Genomic DNA, 19,528 nt, shown 5'->3' with positions numbered 1-19,528 from the left:
TCTCCCTCTTGGTTGCCGGCGACACCCGGAGGGGGCTGGCTGGAGGAGTTAAAGGCCGGCAGTGAGGGGCGAGTAGATCACGCCGCGCCCCACACTGTGTTTTCCCGCCCTCTCCTTTTGGTTAAATGCTGTTTTGTAAGATATACTTGTACTGAATATATTTATATTCGAGGTGTCTGTTGGGGTTATGTTGCCTCTTGTCGCGGCGGCTGGTTGGGGGGTAAGTGCAGGGTAACCCTGCAGACGGGGCACAGTTACGGTAATGCTTGGTGGTTGCATGGTTGGCGAGTGGGCAGGGTTCATTGTGCTATTAGTACCGGGGGCCCATATCATGGCTGACGTGGGGTCAGCTGAATGGCCGGGACTTGGGACCGTCCTATCTAACGGGCCATGATTTAAACGTTATTGGCCTTACCTGCTGGTGGCGCACTCTGGCAGGGCTAACACCACCCTTTTGCTGTATATAAATAAACGCTGTGGCCATTGTACCTCCGGATCTTTGCGTGTTTGCTTTATTTGCGGGGTGTTGTGGGGGCAACATCGCCGGCTCTGAGGTCATTCATTTTAACTATCATATATTCTGCTCCAAGACACTCTGGCTCCTGAGATACTTGCCAGTAGAGTTACCGGTGTTATGCAAACCCTATCACAGCCAGGAGGGCCTCTCTGAATGCAAACCCTATCACAACCAGCAGGGCCTCTCTGAATGCAAACCCTATCACAACCAGCAGGGCCTCTCTGAATGCAAACCCTATCACAGCCAGCAGGGCCTCTATGAATGCAAACCCTATCACAGCCAGCAGGGCCTCTCTGAATGCAAATCCTATCACAACCAGCAGGGCCTCTCTGAATGCAAACCCTATCACAGACAGCAGGGCCTCTCTGAATGCAAACCCTATCACAGCTAGCAGGGCCTCTCTGAATGCAAACCCTATCACAGTTAGCAGGGCCTCTCTGAATGCAAACCCTATCACAGACAGCAGGGCCTCTCTGAATGCAAACCCTATCACAGCTAGCAGGGCCTCTCTGAATGCAAACCCTATCACAGCTAGCAGGGCCTCTCTGAATGCGAACCCTATCACAGACAGCAGGGCCTCTCTGAATGCAAACCCTATCACAGACAGCAGGGCCTCTCTGAATGCAAACCCTATCACAGCTAGCAGGGCCTCTCTGAATGCAAACCCTATCACAGTTAGCAGGGCCTCTCTGAATGCGAACCCTATCACAGACAGCAGGGCCTCTCTGAATGCAAACCCTATCACAGACAGCAGGGCCTCTCTGAATGCAAACCCTATCACAGCTAGCAGGGCCTCTCTGAATGCAAACCCTATCACAGCCAGCAGGGCCTCTCTGAATTCAAACCCTATCATAGCCAGCAGGGCCTCTCTGAATGGGTTCACGTCGAAATAAAAAAAATTCTCTTAACTAAAATTTTTATTGAGTTTTCATGAAGTCAAGCAAACAACAAGGTCTTTGCATCGTCTTAACTCCGGCGCAGCAGGGTGTAACCATAACTTAATGCCTGACTAAACGGCAGAAAACCCATTTGATAACATAAAACATAGAACGCCACATTGGGAGGGTAAGGCCACGCCTATAGTGCTGTCGATGGCGACACGATGGGTGACGTTGCGGGTTTTCCGACATTTGATTGGTTCAAGGGCCGTCACATGAGGCGACAAATTTTGCCGGCTACCAGTTTTCGCGACGACGTCGCATTGTCGCTGTCGCGCGCACTATAAGCGCACGCGGCGGCGGCAATGCATTTGTTTTCGGGCGATGTCGCATCGCCGGCACTATAAGCGCGGCCTAATATAGGTAGGGAGGGAGTACCAAAGGTCTTGTCTGTGTTTTAACTCTGTGCCAGATATCGCTTCAGTTCTTTACATGAAGTCTCGTCTGGAGTGTGGCTAGTTCCTCACCTACACCTGTCCATTTTCTTGGCCTAAATCCCTTTCTTGTCGTTTTAATCTCGTCTAAACTTTTCAGCTGGTTACGTTTAAATTATTCAGCGAGATACAAGTTATAAAAAAATAAATTATTCAGCGAGCAGAAAAAGAACGAAATCAACATTTCACGAGTACGTCTAATTTTTGAACATATAAATGCCTGCACTGTAGGATAAAAGGTTATGCCAAACTGTAGGTTCCCCCACCCCCCATTTCTTTTGTTTTTCTATTTTTCTCATTTGTGTATGTAAAGCATGTGACAATGTATAATTCGACAGTCTTACTTAAGATGGCAATGTTGTGGTGCACCTGTTATGAATGTGTAAAGATCCTGATTGTGTGACTAACATAATGGCTGCTTCAGTCAGTGTAACTGAGCAGCTAGAATGTATCCGTACAATCCTAAAGTAACATTATCTATTGTTACAGTTTACAGCTCAAACAACTGGGAAATTTTGAAACAAATGATCACAAACAGGAAAGTGTTGCAAATATCTTGCACTCCTTGGGCTAAAACCTGTTCTAGAAATCAAAGGATGCTTTAAAACTCAGTAAAAATGGCATTAAGAGTTTAATAATATTTTTTTAAATACAGCAAGTATTATCTAATACTACAGAACTTATTGCTGTAAAAACATACGTTTTCACAAGTTTTGCTGCTTTAAGTTCCGACAAAGCATTCTGCTGGAATTTGTTGCATATAAAATGTCACAGAACATAATGTGTAATGTGTATTCTTTTAATGCTACATTGAAGTCAGTTCTGCACTTAGTAGACTTTAAAAAAATACACAACAATAGGTTTCATTATGTCACTTGCTGTAATCATAACCTCAGCTGATTAATGCCCACTGATATGTGTATTGAATGAAACGCATATTTCAAAGGTTTTCACACTTTGTGTTTGGAAGTCAAATGCATAATAGGAATTATACAGCTGTGTAGAGTAGAGCGGCTCCCATGGTGCAAGCTAAGGTTAAATAATACAGTAAATGGTATTTTTTTATTTCCTTGACTTGGTGAAGTTTGCCTTAAAAGAAGTACTCTGTTATTCCAAATATCAAAGATATCACATACTGTTAAGCAGGGCCGGCCTTGGGCCTTGTGTCCCTCCTCTCCCTCCTCCTGTCGGAGCCAGGATCCAAATTCCATCCGACAGGAGAGGAAAGAGCTGGAGGAGGGAGCGACTCAGGACCACTGCACTGCTGCTCACGCTAAGGCCTGGGACATAGTGGTGTGAGCAAGGCTGATCCGTGCTGAGCCATGCTCACACTCGGCACTGAGCCCCTACAGCCGCAATGAGAGCGGCTTTAGCAGTGGCTCGCGCACGCACCCGCACGCTTGGGGAAGCGTGGATCTGAAGATGGTTTCAAATTTGGCTCTCGCCGGAGCGCAGGGCCGGTCACGTGAGCGGTTCGCCCAATGAGGGCGAACCAGCTCCATGACATCACTGGCCCGCCCCCGATATGCCCACGGACGGCGCGCTGTGTAAGGCCAGGGAAAGCACCACTTTCCCTGAGCCTCAGCGCGCCTCTGCGCTGTTTTAGGCACTATGTCCCAGGCCTAAGGTGTGTGTGTGTGTAGGGGGTCTCACCTTCTCCGGAGTGGCCCCCCTCCTTTCGGAGACGGGATTCAGCTTCCATCCGACAGAAGAGGAGAGAGCTGGAGGAGTGAGTTGGGGACTTCTTGTTGCAAGACCACTGCTCCGCTGCTCACCCCAAGGTGTGTCTGTAAGGATGAGGGTTGGGGGGTCTTACTTTCTCCGGAGTGGCCACCCTTCTGCAGTGTCGCATTGTCATGGTGACCCAACGTCACAGGCAGTCGTGATGTAATGACGTCTCGACGCTGCCAGAGGAGAGGCGAAGCTGCTCGGAGGAAGGGGCATCGCTGCCCGTATGGGCCCTGCAAGAGGTAAGGCTGGCGCTGTTTAAGTAAACGCCTATTACTGCATCGAATTTTTAAATTCATAATGTAGAATAGCTGATCATGGATACCACAACATTCTCCAGAGACCGCAAGCTAAAATAACATTTCTCCAAAATTAAATAAATGGGTAATGGAGTCTGTTTTTTAGGGGTTTTTTTTCCCAATTAAAATGCTGTTCTGCACTAAAAATGCTAAAATAGAATAAGTAACAGTTTAGGTTCAGAAAATTAAACAAGTAATGACCTTTATCAGCATGGATTACACGGCATTGACTGCAGCGAAGGCCATCACAGACACTTGTGCTTAAATGTACGTACGTGGTTTCATTGTGTCTATGCATGCTGTGTTGTCTATAACAAGACTCTCAAACAATTTGTGGATGTAAACCGGGGAACATTCGAATACTCCAAGACACCATACCCAGGAGAGTTATTTTTACATCACTAATTTTAACGTTCTTATGCCTAAAAGCCACTTTTTTGTTTTTACAAAGGTTAGTGATGATTAGAGATGGGCAACATTTTTGCCGGAATCCGAATCCGCCGTGGGTGCGACAGTTACTTTTAGCCGCAAATCCGTCTCAAAAAGGCAGATTGTTTTTTTGTTTTTGTTTTTTTTCTATCACTGAAAATGCATCCGACAGATTCAGAATCCGAACCGGCAACGACCTTATTATGGGAGAAGGAATATAGAAATACAGGCATACCCCGCATTAACATACTCCATGGGTCCAGAGCATGTATGTAAAGCGAAAATGTACTTAGTGAAGCACTACCTTTTTTCCACTTATCGATGCCTCGGTACAGGTAGGGAGCAGGTATTGCTGTTCAGGACGTGCTGACAGGCGCGTGCGCGAGCTGACGTTTGCCTATTGGGCGAGGGGAATCAGCGCGTCACTACAACGCGGTCTGTAGGGCAGAATAAGTGTCCGTACTCGCGAAGCGAGCGTATGGACACCGGGGTATGGGGCTATTGAAAATATGTCCTTACTCGCGAGTGTACTTAAAGTGAGTGTCCTTAAACCGGGGTATTCCTGTAGTAGTGTAGCCATTGTGCTGTAGGCAGATTTTGGCTGTGGGTTGGTTAGGCTGCAATAGTACTATAACTCAAACATTTATACATTATTATTCAATAAAACTTGTAGCTTAACCCGTATTTATTTATTTATAAAATGTTTTACCAGGAAGTAATACATGGAGTTACCTCTCGTTTTCAAGTATGTCCTGGGCACAGAGTTATGATGACGAATACAAAGTTACAAATACATGGTTACATTAAATGATCAGGGTTATACATTATGCATAAAGACATTGCATGTACAGTTGACAAAAGCTCTGCTCTGAAAAGCAGGCATATAGTGAACCCTGGACTGGCTACTGGCACCCCCTTTGGGAGGCCTGTATCTCCGGAAGCAGGGAGACACCGGAGCTGAAATTAAGGGAGTTCAGCTCCCGATATCACCTGCTCCAACCCTATATTAAAAAAAAAAAAAAAACAAGAAAAAAACAGCTTACATTGCCTCTTTAATGCAACTTACTACAGAAAATAGCCATACCATTGTGTTACCTTGGTCATTAACAGAGAACAAATCTGAATGTTTGTAATATAACATTTGAATGTGCCTTCAAACCGCATCAAAGATCCAACAGGAGGATGGTCAAGGATTATGTAGTGACTCCATGTAAACACATTGTTCTGTCTCTCTTCAGACCGGTCAGCTTCAGCTATCATTAAGAGTTGCTTGAAATCAATCCTATTGAGAGAGAACCTTCCCCCCCCCCCACCCCCCAGAAATTGATTAAATTGGAATGTGTGCTCATTTGCATGTAATTTCCCAGAATCCCTAGCTGCAGTGTATGCTAGGAGATAATGGGGGAAAGCAGGGTTGCGGACATGTGAATCTTCTCACAAGTGATATTTTTATTTGCATTTAATTGGAAGGAATTTCTCAATATATTTACTGCTACATTTAATATATTCCTGCTCATTATTTTTCCAAAAATACACATATTTTCCCCATGTGCTTCATATCACATTTGTAGATTCTAAGATGGAACATCTAGTTAATTGCACATTACAAGAAAACTTCAGCCTTCACATTGAGACCTTTTTTTAGGAGTTACTTGCTATTCATTTCATATTCAGCATGCATAGTAAATTAGATTTTAAAATGGTGAAAAGGGAGTTGTTGTACTCTGAAAAGGTTCCTTTTTATCTGACAAAGATGAACAAAAGTAAATCCATTCTGGAACGCATTTTTTAACAAAAGAGAGACCTTTTAAGATGTAACTGATATTCCTCAGGAATTAGACAACACACATATTACCAGCAAAACGCTACATTTCATGGCGCGTTTTGGGATGAGCGGGTTAACCTAATAGAACAAAGATTCATAACATGGAATGAAACACGGGCAAAAGAAAATTTGAAACTCCACCAATTCATGGATTTTAGCATCAAATTGTCCTGATATTGTCAAACATCAGTTATTGCCTGACTAATTTAATTCTCACACTATATTACGATAACTTTGAAAATATTTTGTCACATTATCCGGGAACCAAAAGACTCTGCTAATTAACAAAATGTTGGTTTTTTTTTTTCTCCTTGTTTATGGTAAGTACAGGCATACCCCGCTTTAAGGACACTCACTTTAAGTACACTCGCGAGTAAGTACATGTCGCCCAATAGGCAAACGGCAGCTCACGCATGCGCCTGTCAGCATTTCCTGAACAGCAATACCGGCTCCCTACCTGTACCGAAGCTGTGCGCAAGCGGGGAGACTATAGAGCCTGTTACAAATGCGATATTTACATCACTTATGCACGTATATGACGATTGCCGTACAGTACATGCATCGATAAGTGGGAAAAAGGTAGTGCTTCACTTTAAGTACATTTTCGCTTTGCATACATGCTCCGGTCCCATTGCGTACGTTAATGCGGGGTATGCCTGTACATTATTTTGACAATCCACATTGAAAAGTGTGTTCTTTTTATAGACTGCACGTTATATACAGTACCATACAGTACCATTTGCCATATACCTGGCCAATAACACTTCAGCCTGTTTGTGTTAAGCTTTTACTGAAGTTACTCAGGGTGTGAGGTCAGAACGGTGTTTAGCAGCGTTAACATCTTCATTTCCAGAGGGGCTAGCAACGCACTCATTTGTAGCGTATACCTGACCCCTCCTTGAATGAAGGAGTTAAGTTCGCAAGTTAACATTTAATAATGTTTATATTGTCGTGCAATAATTAACTTTTTAACTTTCGCCTCAGCCCCTACCAGACAGTCACATGAGCTATAGAGACCTCACATGCTACTTTCTATGTAAGACATTTGGCAGATAAGTATGAAACACTGCTTTATACAGTGAAGTACCTTGTCATACGGAACATTCTACTCAACAGCAAGCAATACAGAACTGCTGCATAGTGACACTCTTGGGCAAAATATACATTTTGTAGATGATATCCTGTTTACTTTTGTGTTTGAAGTGCTTATTCCCATTATGCTTTGTATTATACACTTTGTCACGGGAGACCAAGACTATCTGTAACACTTACGCTCACCACGAACAAGGCGGGACCCCGGTACTGAGGTGGGAAAGTATGAAACTGCGCACCCACAGCAGCGGAGGCACGTCTGGAGGGTGGATAGTCAAGATAGCCGGGTCTGGATTGGAGAGAGTGGGTTAGTCGTAGTACTTGCCAAGGTCGTAGGTAGGTGCCAGGTGGGTAGTCGAAGTCCGGAGTGCCATGGTCTAGGGTCGGAGTCAGAAGAGTAGTCAGGTGTCCGTTAGCCGTGGTCAGGGATGGAGAGTGACGGAAGGTCAGAGGCAAGCCGGGGTCAGTAATCCAGAGAATGGTTCAAAGTCTAGCCGGGTCGATACACAGGGAGACAAGCAGCAACAGGTTAAAGCAGGACACAGGAACAAGGCAGGCACAGGGAAGAGAATCCTTGCAGCAAGAGGCTGTTGTCAGGACTCGGGGCACAGGCCGCCCTTCCCTACCTGTACCGCTGGCTGCGGTCTCCTCCGTTCCTGCTGGGCACCTCGGCCCGTTCCTCCGCCCCCCGCGGCTTGCACGCACGCCGCCGACGCTGGACTCACGCCTGCTCCGCTTACAGGGCGTACACCGAACAACTTAATTTATGCAATGCATCAGCCGGGTAACTTCGCCTACCAGCCATCTCCGCTCTCAGGCTCAGCTCCTCCCACCATCCTCCGGCAACAAACCAGTCCATTAAACCCTGTCCTATCACAAAGGGCTCCTGGGCGCGCCTCTGCTCCGCCTCTTCCTCCCATTGGTCCTTCTCACTTTATAACCCCTGTGATTCCTCTCCAGCCTCACTCTGCATAGTTCGTCTACCTTGTGCTGTTATTCACTGTGCCTAGCTCTCTCTCTGTTTCAGCTTCGTTACCGATTCGGCTGTCTTCCTCCCCACTCTGGCTCTACGACCTCGGCTTCCACATGACCACCGCTTACCTCTCGGACCCCTTGATCTCGGCACCTGGACCCCTACTTCCCGGAACTCTGTAATCCTCGACCTCTGGCTTCGGACCTTACTACGGCACCTTCTCTACGCCCAGATCTGGCAAGTACTCTACCTACCCTGGTACCCCTGGCCTTTTCCATGCAACCAATCCACACTCTGGGCACGCTCTCACTACTGCGGGTGCGTGGTTACTCACTTTCCACCTCAGTATTGGGGGTTAGTCTGGTCTGCGGGCAGAACAGCGTGACAGCTGTGCAGTGGAAGGTAAGGTGGAAGCGCACCGCAAGGGACGCGTTCCCTGATTCCTTACACTATCACACCAGGGATCAATTCACCAGACAGAACTACAGAGTTGATCAAACTGAATTTATTGGACAATAATATATCCACAACTATTACAGACCTACAACATGGGGGGAACTGGGGAACTGAGGATACCCTGCAGATCTAGTTACAGGGACCTCCGCGAGGAGGTTTCCCTGTTGTTCTCCCACAGGATCCAACAGGAACTGGACTTCCACCTTATGCCTGGAACCGGCACAGCAATAGCTTCAGGCTCAGTGCAGCAACCTCTTCTCTCTCTCTAGAGCAGTAGTTTTCAACTTTTTTTGGTTAGGGAAGTCCAGAATTCGATTTTGAAATTCTGGGGAACCCCAACCCTCAACCCCTTTCTCTTGCCCCCAATCTCTCCGCCCCCAACCCCGTTGCCCCGTCTCCACCCCCCGATCACACCGTCTCTCCCCCCCTCACTCTCCTCCTTACGCGCCCTCTCCCCCTCTCCCCCTTGCGCACGTGCACACGCTCTCCCACTTACACACACTTACACCTACTTACACACACACTTCTACACTCCCACTTACACACACACACACACACACATACAAACCCACAAACTCCCACTTACACACACACACACACACACACACACACACACACACACACACACACACACACACACACACACACACACACACACACACACTCTCTCCCACTTACACACACACACTCACTCTCCCACTTACTTGTGTACACACACACACACACACACAATCTGACCTCCTGTCCAGACCAGTTCAGGAGTGAAACTCTTGGAATGTGTGTGTGTGTCCCTCTCCTCCCTCCCTGCGAGAGTACGTGCTCACCGGAGCAGGCAGAGAGAAGGAGGACAGCAGTGAGCTGCCGGCTGCTGCTACTTAGCTTGGGAGCTGCCGGGTCACTGCTATGTGGGGGTGCTGCAGCGCAGCCGGTCCTGGGATAACTGGGAGAGTTGGCCCGGCTCTCCCCTTCCGGCAGCCGCGGAACCCCTGAGGGTAGCTTACTGACAGGGGTGTTTGTTTTTAAGATTTGTTTAATTTGTGGAAGTTAATTACAAGTATGTGTACACTAAGGAAGCGGCTTAAATATAACTACAATCTCTTATAGTGTTTTGATGCTAATGCTATAAACCTGTTAGCACAGTGGTTCCCAACCATGTCCTACCTACCAGAACCAGTGGCCAAACTATTTGTGTTGGTCTCTGTAGATGTTTCTCTGTGTGGGGGGGGAGGGTTGGATGGTGATGGGACGCTGTGGTCAAAGTGTTTGTCCTTAATAATGTTAATAAACATATGGGGAGGAGTCACAAAGCTCCGATACTGATACCATACAAGTAATTGGCAGTTAATGCTAGATCAAGCCCTGATACTTCTTAACAGAGCTTGGAGAACCTACTGTAGATGATCAGTTCACACACAGGTCAAGCTCGGTAGCCCTGAAATTAAACCATTGTTTCTGGCTGCAGAGGCTGTAGTATCAACATTTTTTAAAATAATGCACACAAGATGTAATTTCCATAAGGTAAAGCGCAGATGGTCTTGTCATCTTAGGTCAAAAGCCATGCGTTATATGTATGCAGGTAGCTGGAATTGTTTTAACATATGTTTGTTCAGTTCCTTATTATTTGAAGAAGATTCCAGTGCCAATTTGCATTCTAAGTTGAAAAATGTATGGCTAAAATACACACCCTAATTTGTTCAAAAGGAAAAAAAACACATACAAATAGAACCAAAATGTCTTCAGAAGATAATGTGGAGATATGTAGACAACTGAGAATCTCCACAAAAGTCAGAAAAATACAATATAAAAAAAGTACAACATAAATATTATGCCAATGCAAATACATTATATGTATTGTTTCTTCTTTGCTAGGTATAGTTTAATCTCAGCATTAGGATTGTCGTACTGTAACTCTGCAATAACCACATTTTGCGGCTAATTAATCGAAGTGTACGTCTGTTGTAGGGAAGATTCACTAAGCTCCAATATGGGGTATCGTAGCTCGATCCCATCATTCAACTCAATGGCAGTTAATGAGCGATATCCTTTATCAGCCTGTGTTACAAACTATTACGTTTCATGTGCTCTTTTTTTAATGTTTGCTAAGGAAAGCTGGCATTTCTACTAACATGGTATGGAAAGAAAAACACAGGAAATGATTACAGTTGTAGATGAGCAGAAGTAATTTTTAGCACTGATTTTGTTGCTTGATGATGAGTTAGTTATTGTTCTTTTTTTAAAGTGATTTAAATGACTAAAAATATGCAATTTTGCTTTAGCCAATATATCAATTTCCATTTCTCTGGGAATATACGTATACTCAATATATTTTTCATAAATGGCTGTATAGCCTCAATACCTCCTAAGGTTCATAGATGACATTTCTTATTCTCTGAAGGTGACCTCCCTGTACTCTAATCAGCAGCAGTCTCTGCCCCAACTGTTAGGTGCTAGACAAGCAGATTGCATACCACAAAGTAAGATAGTTAGGATTATTAATGCCAGGGTATTAGTGTGGCACAGTACAGGTGTGGTGCTATTATATAAGCAAACTAAATGATTACTTAGGGGCCCAGCAAAGTGAGGGGTTGCGTTTCAATTTGCATTTGTTTAATGAAATTGATTACTTTGCTAATCTGAAAAAAATAACATCGAAGCACTTGGATTGGAGTTTCTCGCACTCATATTGTCTTATTGTGTTTTGTATTTTGGTTGTTACAGGGCAAAAACACAGTCGAATCAAACACAAGAACAGAGGAAATCAATGGCAACAAAATAGTTTTTTTTCAGATGTAGAGATTTTAAAAAATAGTCTGTTAGGAAACCAGTTTCCCACATACAATGACACGACTTATAAGCTCAATGAAACTCAAATCCTAAGAAGAACAAAGCGTTTTTTGTCCTATCCTCGGTATATTGAAGTGATGGTGGTGGCAGACAGCAGGATGGTTGAATATCATGGCGCTAATCTACAGCATTATGTTTTAACACTTATGTCCATAGTAAGTATGTAAATAACCCATAACTAGCTTTGATTACTTCTTTTAGTTTGTTTACTGCCGAGGAGCGTGGGGAATATTCTGATGCTGGTAGTGCCTTTTGTGAAGTTGAGAAGTAGAGATGTGCGAATCTGGTCAAAATGCATATGTTAAATTGTAAGCATTTTACCACCCCAAATTCGATTCCATGCAAAACATTTTGCCAAGCGTCAAACAGCTAATATTGTCACTAAATTAGTAAGCTTTTAGTGAAATATTACCAGACAGCGAGCGAAACATGACGTATGCTCCCTATTTGTAGTCTCAATATTAAGCAAATCAAGCGATTTTAGAGAATTTCACAAATAGACGCTAAAAACGGGCCAATTTTGCATGGTTTGCGATTTCAGAGTGTAAAGCATGAGTTTGAGTGACAAAACCATATACAGTACTATAAATGTCTCAAATTGTATTACCTGTCTTTACATCAATTCAATTTTAAAATCATCCTATGGTCAACATCATTGATTTCCTTTTTCGTGTTAAGGCGATAATGAATGGAGTAGCATATTATGAGTGTGTATTACATTAGTTGTACAATATTTTACTGAGGAACCTCATTTAAAATAAGTTCTGTGTACATAAGACGTATGCTAGCACTTTTTTACAAATAAGTAATCATTCCTCTGAATGGCACAATTAAATATACGCTATATAAAAGTTAAAGATTTGCAAAACATTTACAGTACAGTATTTCTGTCACAACAAGTTATTTACCAAAATCCATAGTTTCTTAGTAATACAGCTCAACCCCGTTATAACGCGATCCGTTACAACGCGGATCCGCTTATAGCGCGATGCAAGCGTGGCTCCCTATTTTCGTATTTATGAATACTTTGCAACACGATTATTGGTACCTTAAATACTTTATTGTACAATGCATACAATTGTACATTATTTCTAACGCGATCCGCTTATAACGCAATGTGATTCTTTGGACCCCAAGCACAGCGTTATACGGGGGTTGAGCTGTAATAGTATTATATCATGATTTAAAGACTAAAATGTATTGTTGAACTTTTTGTACTTTCATGCAGGTAGCTTCTATTTATAAGGACCCAAGTATTGGAAATTTAATTAATATTGCTATTGTGAAGTTGGCTGTGATCCACAATGAACAGGTACAATTTTTTGTATTTTACTTTAGCCTTTATAGCCCTGTAAAGTGTTGGAAATTACCATTTTAACCAGATTGTATCTTATATTTTCTCTGCGGTTAGGAGGGTCCATCTATATCATTTAATGCACAGACAACGTTAAAAAACTTTTGTATATGGCAGCAATCGCAGAACTACCCAGATGACAACCATCACTCTCACCATGATACTGCAGTACTTATCACAAGGTGTGTACGAGTCCTTAATCTTTCCCATAATGCAGCTAGCATATATGTTCATTGTTCTGCCTACCAATTTTTTACATAGGTGGGAAGCAGGGGGGTCTTCAGAGCTGAACATTGTTAATTACAGCTCTGGGGACCCCATGCTTCCTGAGATACTTACCTTCGAAGGTGCCCCCGGTACCATGCCCAGCTGGGGAAACAAAATGGAGTTTTAAATCAGCACGGCGCGCGAGTCGAACGGAAGCACCTTCCTATTGGCCCACGTGCTACATGAGATGTAAGAGCCAGCAAGTATGAGCAGCACCAACGGTGGTAAGTTTCGCGGGCACCTGGGGGTTCCCGGAGCTAAAATTAAAATGTTTCACCTCCCGAGACCCCCGGCTTACCACTTATGATGAAAAAAAGGGGGGTCATTTACTTGGAAAGCTCCTTTAAGCACTTTCTACAGATACCAGAGCTGGAGATATTATGTAATTGGTGTGCCACATGGCATACTTTTGAAATAGTTTCCTCAGAATACAGTCTGCTTCATACATAACTCCTACAGTTTGGGATCTGATGTTACAAATTAGTGTAACATGGGTTATACTTTCTGCAGGAGACTGGATCCCCGTTTGAACAAACTGCCAGGGATTGCAATCTGGATTATGGATTTATACAATAGATATATTATAGTTTTCGATTTTAAGCTGTTATTCTGTTAGGCAGGTTTACAACGACATGGAAACACAATCTGATATATGAGGTGACCGATTAGTTTAACACACTGCCATGAGCAGGTAGTTCATCTCCAGTGGCGTATGTCAAATTTTTACTAGTCCTGCCATTGAGGTATTGAATTGTGGTTTGTGACACAAACATGAATAACCTGTACAGTCCTCTTATAAAGTGACCACAATGTATTGTGTGTGCCTGAAAAACAATGTCATGAAGTAAAGTTTCGTCTAAAAAAAAAATGTATTATTAAAATAACGTATGCAAGGAAAAGTAAAATCACATATGGTCACCAAACTTTTCCAGAAACGGGAAAAACAGAAAACAGTATGATGCTATAGTTTCAATGTCTGCATTCCAGAATATCAAATTTAACATGTAAAACACCCAAATCCAGAAATCTTTATTCGCAGACATATTTTCACTGTATTTTCACTTTACTTTGGTACTTTGAACTCTGCTTTCAGTAAAGGTGTATCTGTTTTGCTTTCAGACAGGATATTTGTAGAGCTCAGGATAAATGCGACACATTAGGTGAGTTATAACTTTTACCGTCATTATTAAGATGTACTGGTTAAAACTACAGTACTTGACAATCTCCAGGAATTTGCATCTTAATTCGTAACAGAAATTCATATCATCCTAGGAATAATCGCAGCTAAAAATGCTTATGATTATATCTTTCCTATAAGTATGAAAATGCTCCATTCTTATTACACTATGTTAGCAATTTGCAGCTCCAGGTTATTTGCTTTGATTATTACAAGCCCTTGAAATAGTTACCAACTGTGTATATGGAACAATATATAAAGTGTATTCATATTTCTTGGCACTTTAAAAAATAGTTAAACTAGGACTCTGTTTAGATGCGTTAACTACAGTATCACAGTGACGAATTTCCCATGAGGCCCGGTACCAACGGTGGCAAAATATTTAGGGCGGCAAAAATGTTCGTCCCCATATACATTTGCCACACTCTCGGATCAAGCTGGCCTAATGGGAAAGCTGTGGTGGCCGCCTCTTTGCTGCCGCTATCCTACGTTCGAATCGCAGCGTCAAATGACGCCACGGATGTCACACGGCGCCTCGTTGCCATGGCAACATGGCGTCGCCGTGTCAAATGACATCGCGTTGCCATGCCAACGCGACACCGTGCAACACCGTTGGTGGTGTCCGCGGCATCACTTGACGCTGTGATTCAGAATTAGGAGGGCGACAGGAAGGAGACGGCCGCACAGCTAAGTGCCGAGGGGTGACGGATTTTCAAATGAGCCGCGGAGTATATAGCAGTAGGGAGTAAACAAAAGGAGATATTAGGGGACACAAGATAGCAAATAAGAATAATCAGTGTGTTAACAGCCATAAGTTAGGAGTATGTGACCGCCATAGTTTTTATAGTGATAAGTTACTTTTTGTCTCTGTTGCTTCCTGTAGGATTGGCAGAACTTGGTACAGTTTGTGATCCGTACAGAAGTTGTTCTATAAGTGAAGACAATGGATTAAGTACTGCATTTACAATAGCACATGAGCTTGGACACGTGTATGTTTCATGTAAATATGTTTGTCTTCAAAAATAAATCAGACTGCATACACTTTGTATTGAACACCATGTGCTTGTGTACGTACCGGTCTGGTGTTAACTTCTGCTTACGTCAATGGGAGTTAACACTGGATTGGGAGTGTTGCCAGCAGAGGCAAGGGCGCAACTGCCCCCCCCCCCCCCCCGGTCCAATTTGCAGGAATGCGGGCAGCTCTCTGCTTTGCAGTAACTGCAGCCGGCCTGGTACCCAAAGCCCAGCCAGGCCGACATCAGTCAGTAGCAGGACCTGAGAGAGCTCTGGGGGCGGAGCTAAAGGGACATAGGAAGAACAGGCAAACGGAATATAAGGCTGGGGAGCCCAAACTTTTTATGTCAACCCCCACCCCCGCCTTCTTAACCTGCTCTCCGGCATCTCCCCAACTCTGCCACGTCGCGGCATCATGTTACATTGTGAAGTCGCATTGTCATGGAAACATGTTGTCACGGCAACACGTCACCATTTGCTGTCCGTCGCGCTGTCATGGCCACGCGTCGTCACTATCGGAAGATGCAGGAGGAGAAGCTGGAGAGAAGGTAAGAGGCAGTTACAGAGGCCCCACGCTCTTCCTCAGCAATCAATTTAAATGCTGTGTAGAAGAGTGCGGGGCATCTGTAAGCGCGGACTCGTTTTAGCGCCCCCTTTAAAACATTTTTAAGCCCCCAGTTTGCACCTGTCATGCTTGTGTATGAGGTGTGTATGGGATGTGTGTTGGACCTGGTGTGTGTATATACGATGTGTGTGTGTGTGTGTCTGTATAGGATGCATGTGTGTAGTGTGTATATGATGTGTGTGTATATACTGTATATGAGATGCGTGTGTGTGTATCCAGGGGGAGCATGGGAGAAATACAACAGAAAAAAGAAAGACAGATCTAAGTGTAGATGCAATCAAATAGTGAGTTTATAGAAAAACTTGGATCCTATGTGTTGCCCACTCACAGTGTGGTACGTTTATATGGGCACATCCAAAACTGTGGCAACCTGTTCTTTATATTTTGAAATCGAGTTGCTGGTACAACGTGTGCAATAATAAAAAGCATTTAACACATAAAAGTGTATGGTGCTCGACGACGTGAACTCTCTCACCGCCACTGTCCCCTCTGGTATCGCAGATGGTCCTGGAGTGGCGTCTTGGCCCTGCCGACATCTCTCTCGGACTCCACGGTGTCCTGGGAAGGTCCCTCCTGCTGCTATCGGTGGTTCGGAGCGGCAACTCGATTTGAACATACTGTATAAAGAACAAATTGCCACAGTGTTGGATGTGCCCATATAAGCGTACCACGCGGCTACCTCTCTGGGTTTGACCTGGAGACTCTGAGTTTCGGGCACTGACCTCCGTGCTACAGGTTTTCCCTGTCAATCTCCGGGTGGCGGCGGGGTGCAGCGGTGTCTCCGGCATTCCCTGGTATTCTCCTGCAATTCCCCCTACAGCTGCAGTGAACATGGCTGGCAATGGACGCTGCGTGGCGTCATGATGTCACGTAGTGTCCCGTTGTCATGCCATGTTCACTGCAGTTGGAGGGGGAATTCCTGCAGGATGCCGAGAGGGGCTGACGCACCACGCCTCACCACGTAAGGGAATTTGTTTTTTACATTTTCTCTGGGTTGGCCTTCAGTAGAAGGTGGCAACACATAGGAGCCAAGTTTTTCTATAAACTCACTATTTGATTGCATCACTTAGATCTGTTTTTCTTTTTTCTGTTGTATTTCTCCCTTGCTTCCCCTGGATATTGAAGAAATGTATGTATATTGTGCGTGCGTGTGTGTGTGTGTATAGCATGCAATGTGGGTGTATCTGGTGTGTTTGTTATGCGTTTGCATGTTTACAGAGCTTTGCTTATTGTATGGTGTGTAGGGTGCGTGTAGCATGCATCTATGTTTGGTGTGTGGGCTGCCTGGTTCTTGGGCTAGTTATTTGGGCTTGTCCCTGGGCTAAAATGTTCCAGCCAGCCCCTGGTTGCCAGTAAGGGTGTCCCTTTGCCAATGCATCGCCACAGTCCCATTTCATTGAGCCTCCTATTAATACCATCATCCATTACCTAATATATTTTGCCATTCAATTAGAATGCAGGAAGCCAGTATACGGGAACAGGATGCACTTGTATATTTAGACTTTAATGCTGTAAAATATCATCCTGGGCATTACCAGCAATGCACAACTCAGTGACTACGTGTACACATCCGATCTGCGTTTCTAATATTCTTGGGTTCTTTTTTAATTAGACCCTGCATTTAATAATATGCTGTAATGTGAAACAAATACGTTCTTATGTTTTCCTTATGTGTTCTTAGATTCAACATGCCACATGATGACAGTAATAAGTGCAAAGAAGAAGGGGGGAAAAATCAGCAGCACGTCATGGCACCAACGCTAAACTTCTACACAAACCCATGGATGTGGTCAAAATGCAGCCGGAAATACATTACACAGTTTCTAGAGTGCGTTTTATTTTTTATTTTATTTTTTTACAATAACAAACCTGTGGTGTTAAGGAAATACAATGAAACTAATTGCTGTAGCATTGATTCATGTGAGATGGTAGGGAAACAAATGTAACCCCTAGCACTAGAAATGAACTTGCTGCACAGCACAATGAATATTACAAACTTCATTTTACTCAGTGGAAATATTGATTAATTATTGCCTCGTTGGCTCAGAAGAGGTGCTGGCCCATATTTAGTAAGCAGTGCTATGCCATAAAACACCTTATGTCCCACTGAAGTGAATGGGCCAGAAGGTAAATATTTAGTAAATATTCCTCTATATGCAGTCGGTTAGAGTGGTTAGCAGTCATCATTTTGTCGTTGCCCCCCCCCCTCCCCCAATTATATCTGGACATTTCTAAATACAGATGCAGCGGCTGTTATTCAAACATTTCACGCGGTGTATACCTCGGAATACCCATGTCATGGCGCGTGATTTCTTCTAACCGTACCGTCTTAAGACGCGAGTGCAGAAAATGGCATTTTAGTGTTCTGGTTTTTAAACACCTGAAATTGACACAGTAGCACAGTACTGTGCACACTACAATTCATTCATTTCATTGCATACAAAGAAACAGAATCCATGAAATTCAAACAAAGCAACCGCGATAAACACGTGTGCCTGGGGCGATTGGCCGCGTTAATGCCGCGTGGAATACAGCAGCGCACACGAAAACGGCTCAGTGATATGCTCGGATAACGGCCGCTGCATCTGTATGCTGTGGTACTCAGAATTACTTCATATTGCAACATTTTCATTTTCAGTGAAGTGGATATACACACCACTAATGTACATTAGGCTCCAAAGAAGTCTTTTAGTGTATACTTTATTCAGACAGTCCTCTTGAACTGATACATTTATTACACACACTGATTCCTGCAATAAAAATGTAATCTCTGTCGGCTGGCCCCTTTTGCTAAGCATTCCATGTCCCTGGAAACATGGTAACCAGGGCAACCAGTGGTCTCATGCTGGCCTAGGATTTTCTAATTGGATGTTTTGTCCTGGTATGACAGAAGGAATACCTGGATGAGTGAGGGGAGCAGGCCTCTGCAATTCTCCAGGAACATTTCCATGCCTCATGGAACTTGTTTTGTTGCAGCCACAACGGAATAGAGTTCGGTTTACTAAATGAATGTGTTCAGCAGGACAGTTCAGCGGTTTAAGTCATGAATGGGAGACGTATAGTCTCCGGCAAATTAAAGGGTAATTGTTAGGTCACTATTACAGAAAATGATGGGAGTAGCACTGTGATGTTAAAATAGAAAGGAAAAGGCATGCTCTATTACACGGAAAGTGCAATTGATTGGGATCCTCTCTCATTTTACTACATACTGTATGTTATGTCCCTGGCTACTATCTGGACATCTTTTTTTTTCCATTTGGGACCAAACTTAAAGGCAGATGTACTAAATGCCTTCCCAAACGGTATCCGATAGTATTTTATGGCATCATGCAACTGAGCAATTTGCACAATGACAACCAGATTTGCTAAAGTTGATTCTTGTAAACAAACCACGTCACTTTGGGAAACGGCAAGTTAATGTGCTCCTTATTGCCAGGCTGCAACAGTCGGACCTCCTGCTTTCACTCAGTTTGAGACTGTGAGGGGGCTTTATACAGTCATATTAATTGCTCTATACAGTGATGCAACAATGTGTGTTTGTGCCCGTAAGCGGCCA

At 43.9% G+C, this 19,528-nt stretch overlaps 1 protein-coding gene across 3 annotated transcripts in view; it reads left to right on the top strand.

Annotated features, from left to right (window-relative positions):
* ADAMTS9 (ADAM metallopeptidase with thrombospondin type 1 motif 9) overlaps positions 1–19,528 on the top strand; it is a 170,698-nt gene that overhangs the window by 28,834 nt on the left and 122,336 nt on the right. For all 3 annotated transcript variants that reach the window (XR_012788583.1, XM_075574259.1, XM_075574258.1), the window contains exons 4-9: positions 11,410–11,690; positions 12,764–12,847; positions 12,947–13,071; positions 14,276–14,316; positions 15,217–15,322; positions 17,654–17,800. Coding sequence is in view for 2 of the 3 variants with exons in the window: in XM_075574259.1 (XP_075430374.1) it covers positions 11,410–11,690; positions 12,764–12,847; positions 12,947–13,071; positions 14,276–14,316; positions 15,217–15,322; positions 17,654–17,800 (784 nt within the window). In the remaining variant the exon portion in view is untranslated. The remainder of the gene's footprint in view (positions 1–11,409; positions 11,691–12,763; positions 12,848–12,946; positions 13,072–14,275; positions 14,317–15,216; positions 15,323–17,653; positions 17,801–19,528) is intronic.

The sequence above is a fragment of the Ascaphus truei genome, chromosome 17 (assembly GCF_040206685.1).
Source record: "Ascaphus truei isolate aAscTru1 chromosome 17, aAscTru1.hap1, whole genome shotgun sequence".
Lineage (NCBI taxonomy): Eukaryota > Metazoa > Chordata > Amphibia > Anura > Ascaphidae > Ascaphus > Ascaphus truei.
Note: the sequence above shows the minus strand (reverse complement) of the source record. Positions and strands in the feature narration are given on the sequence as shown.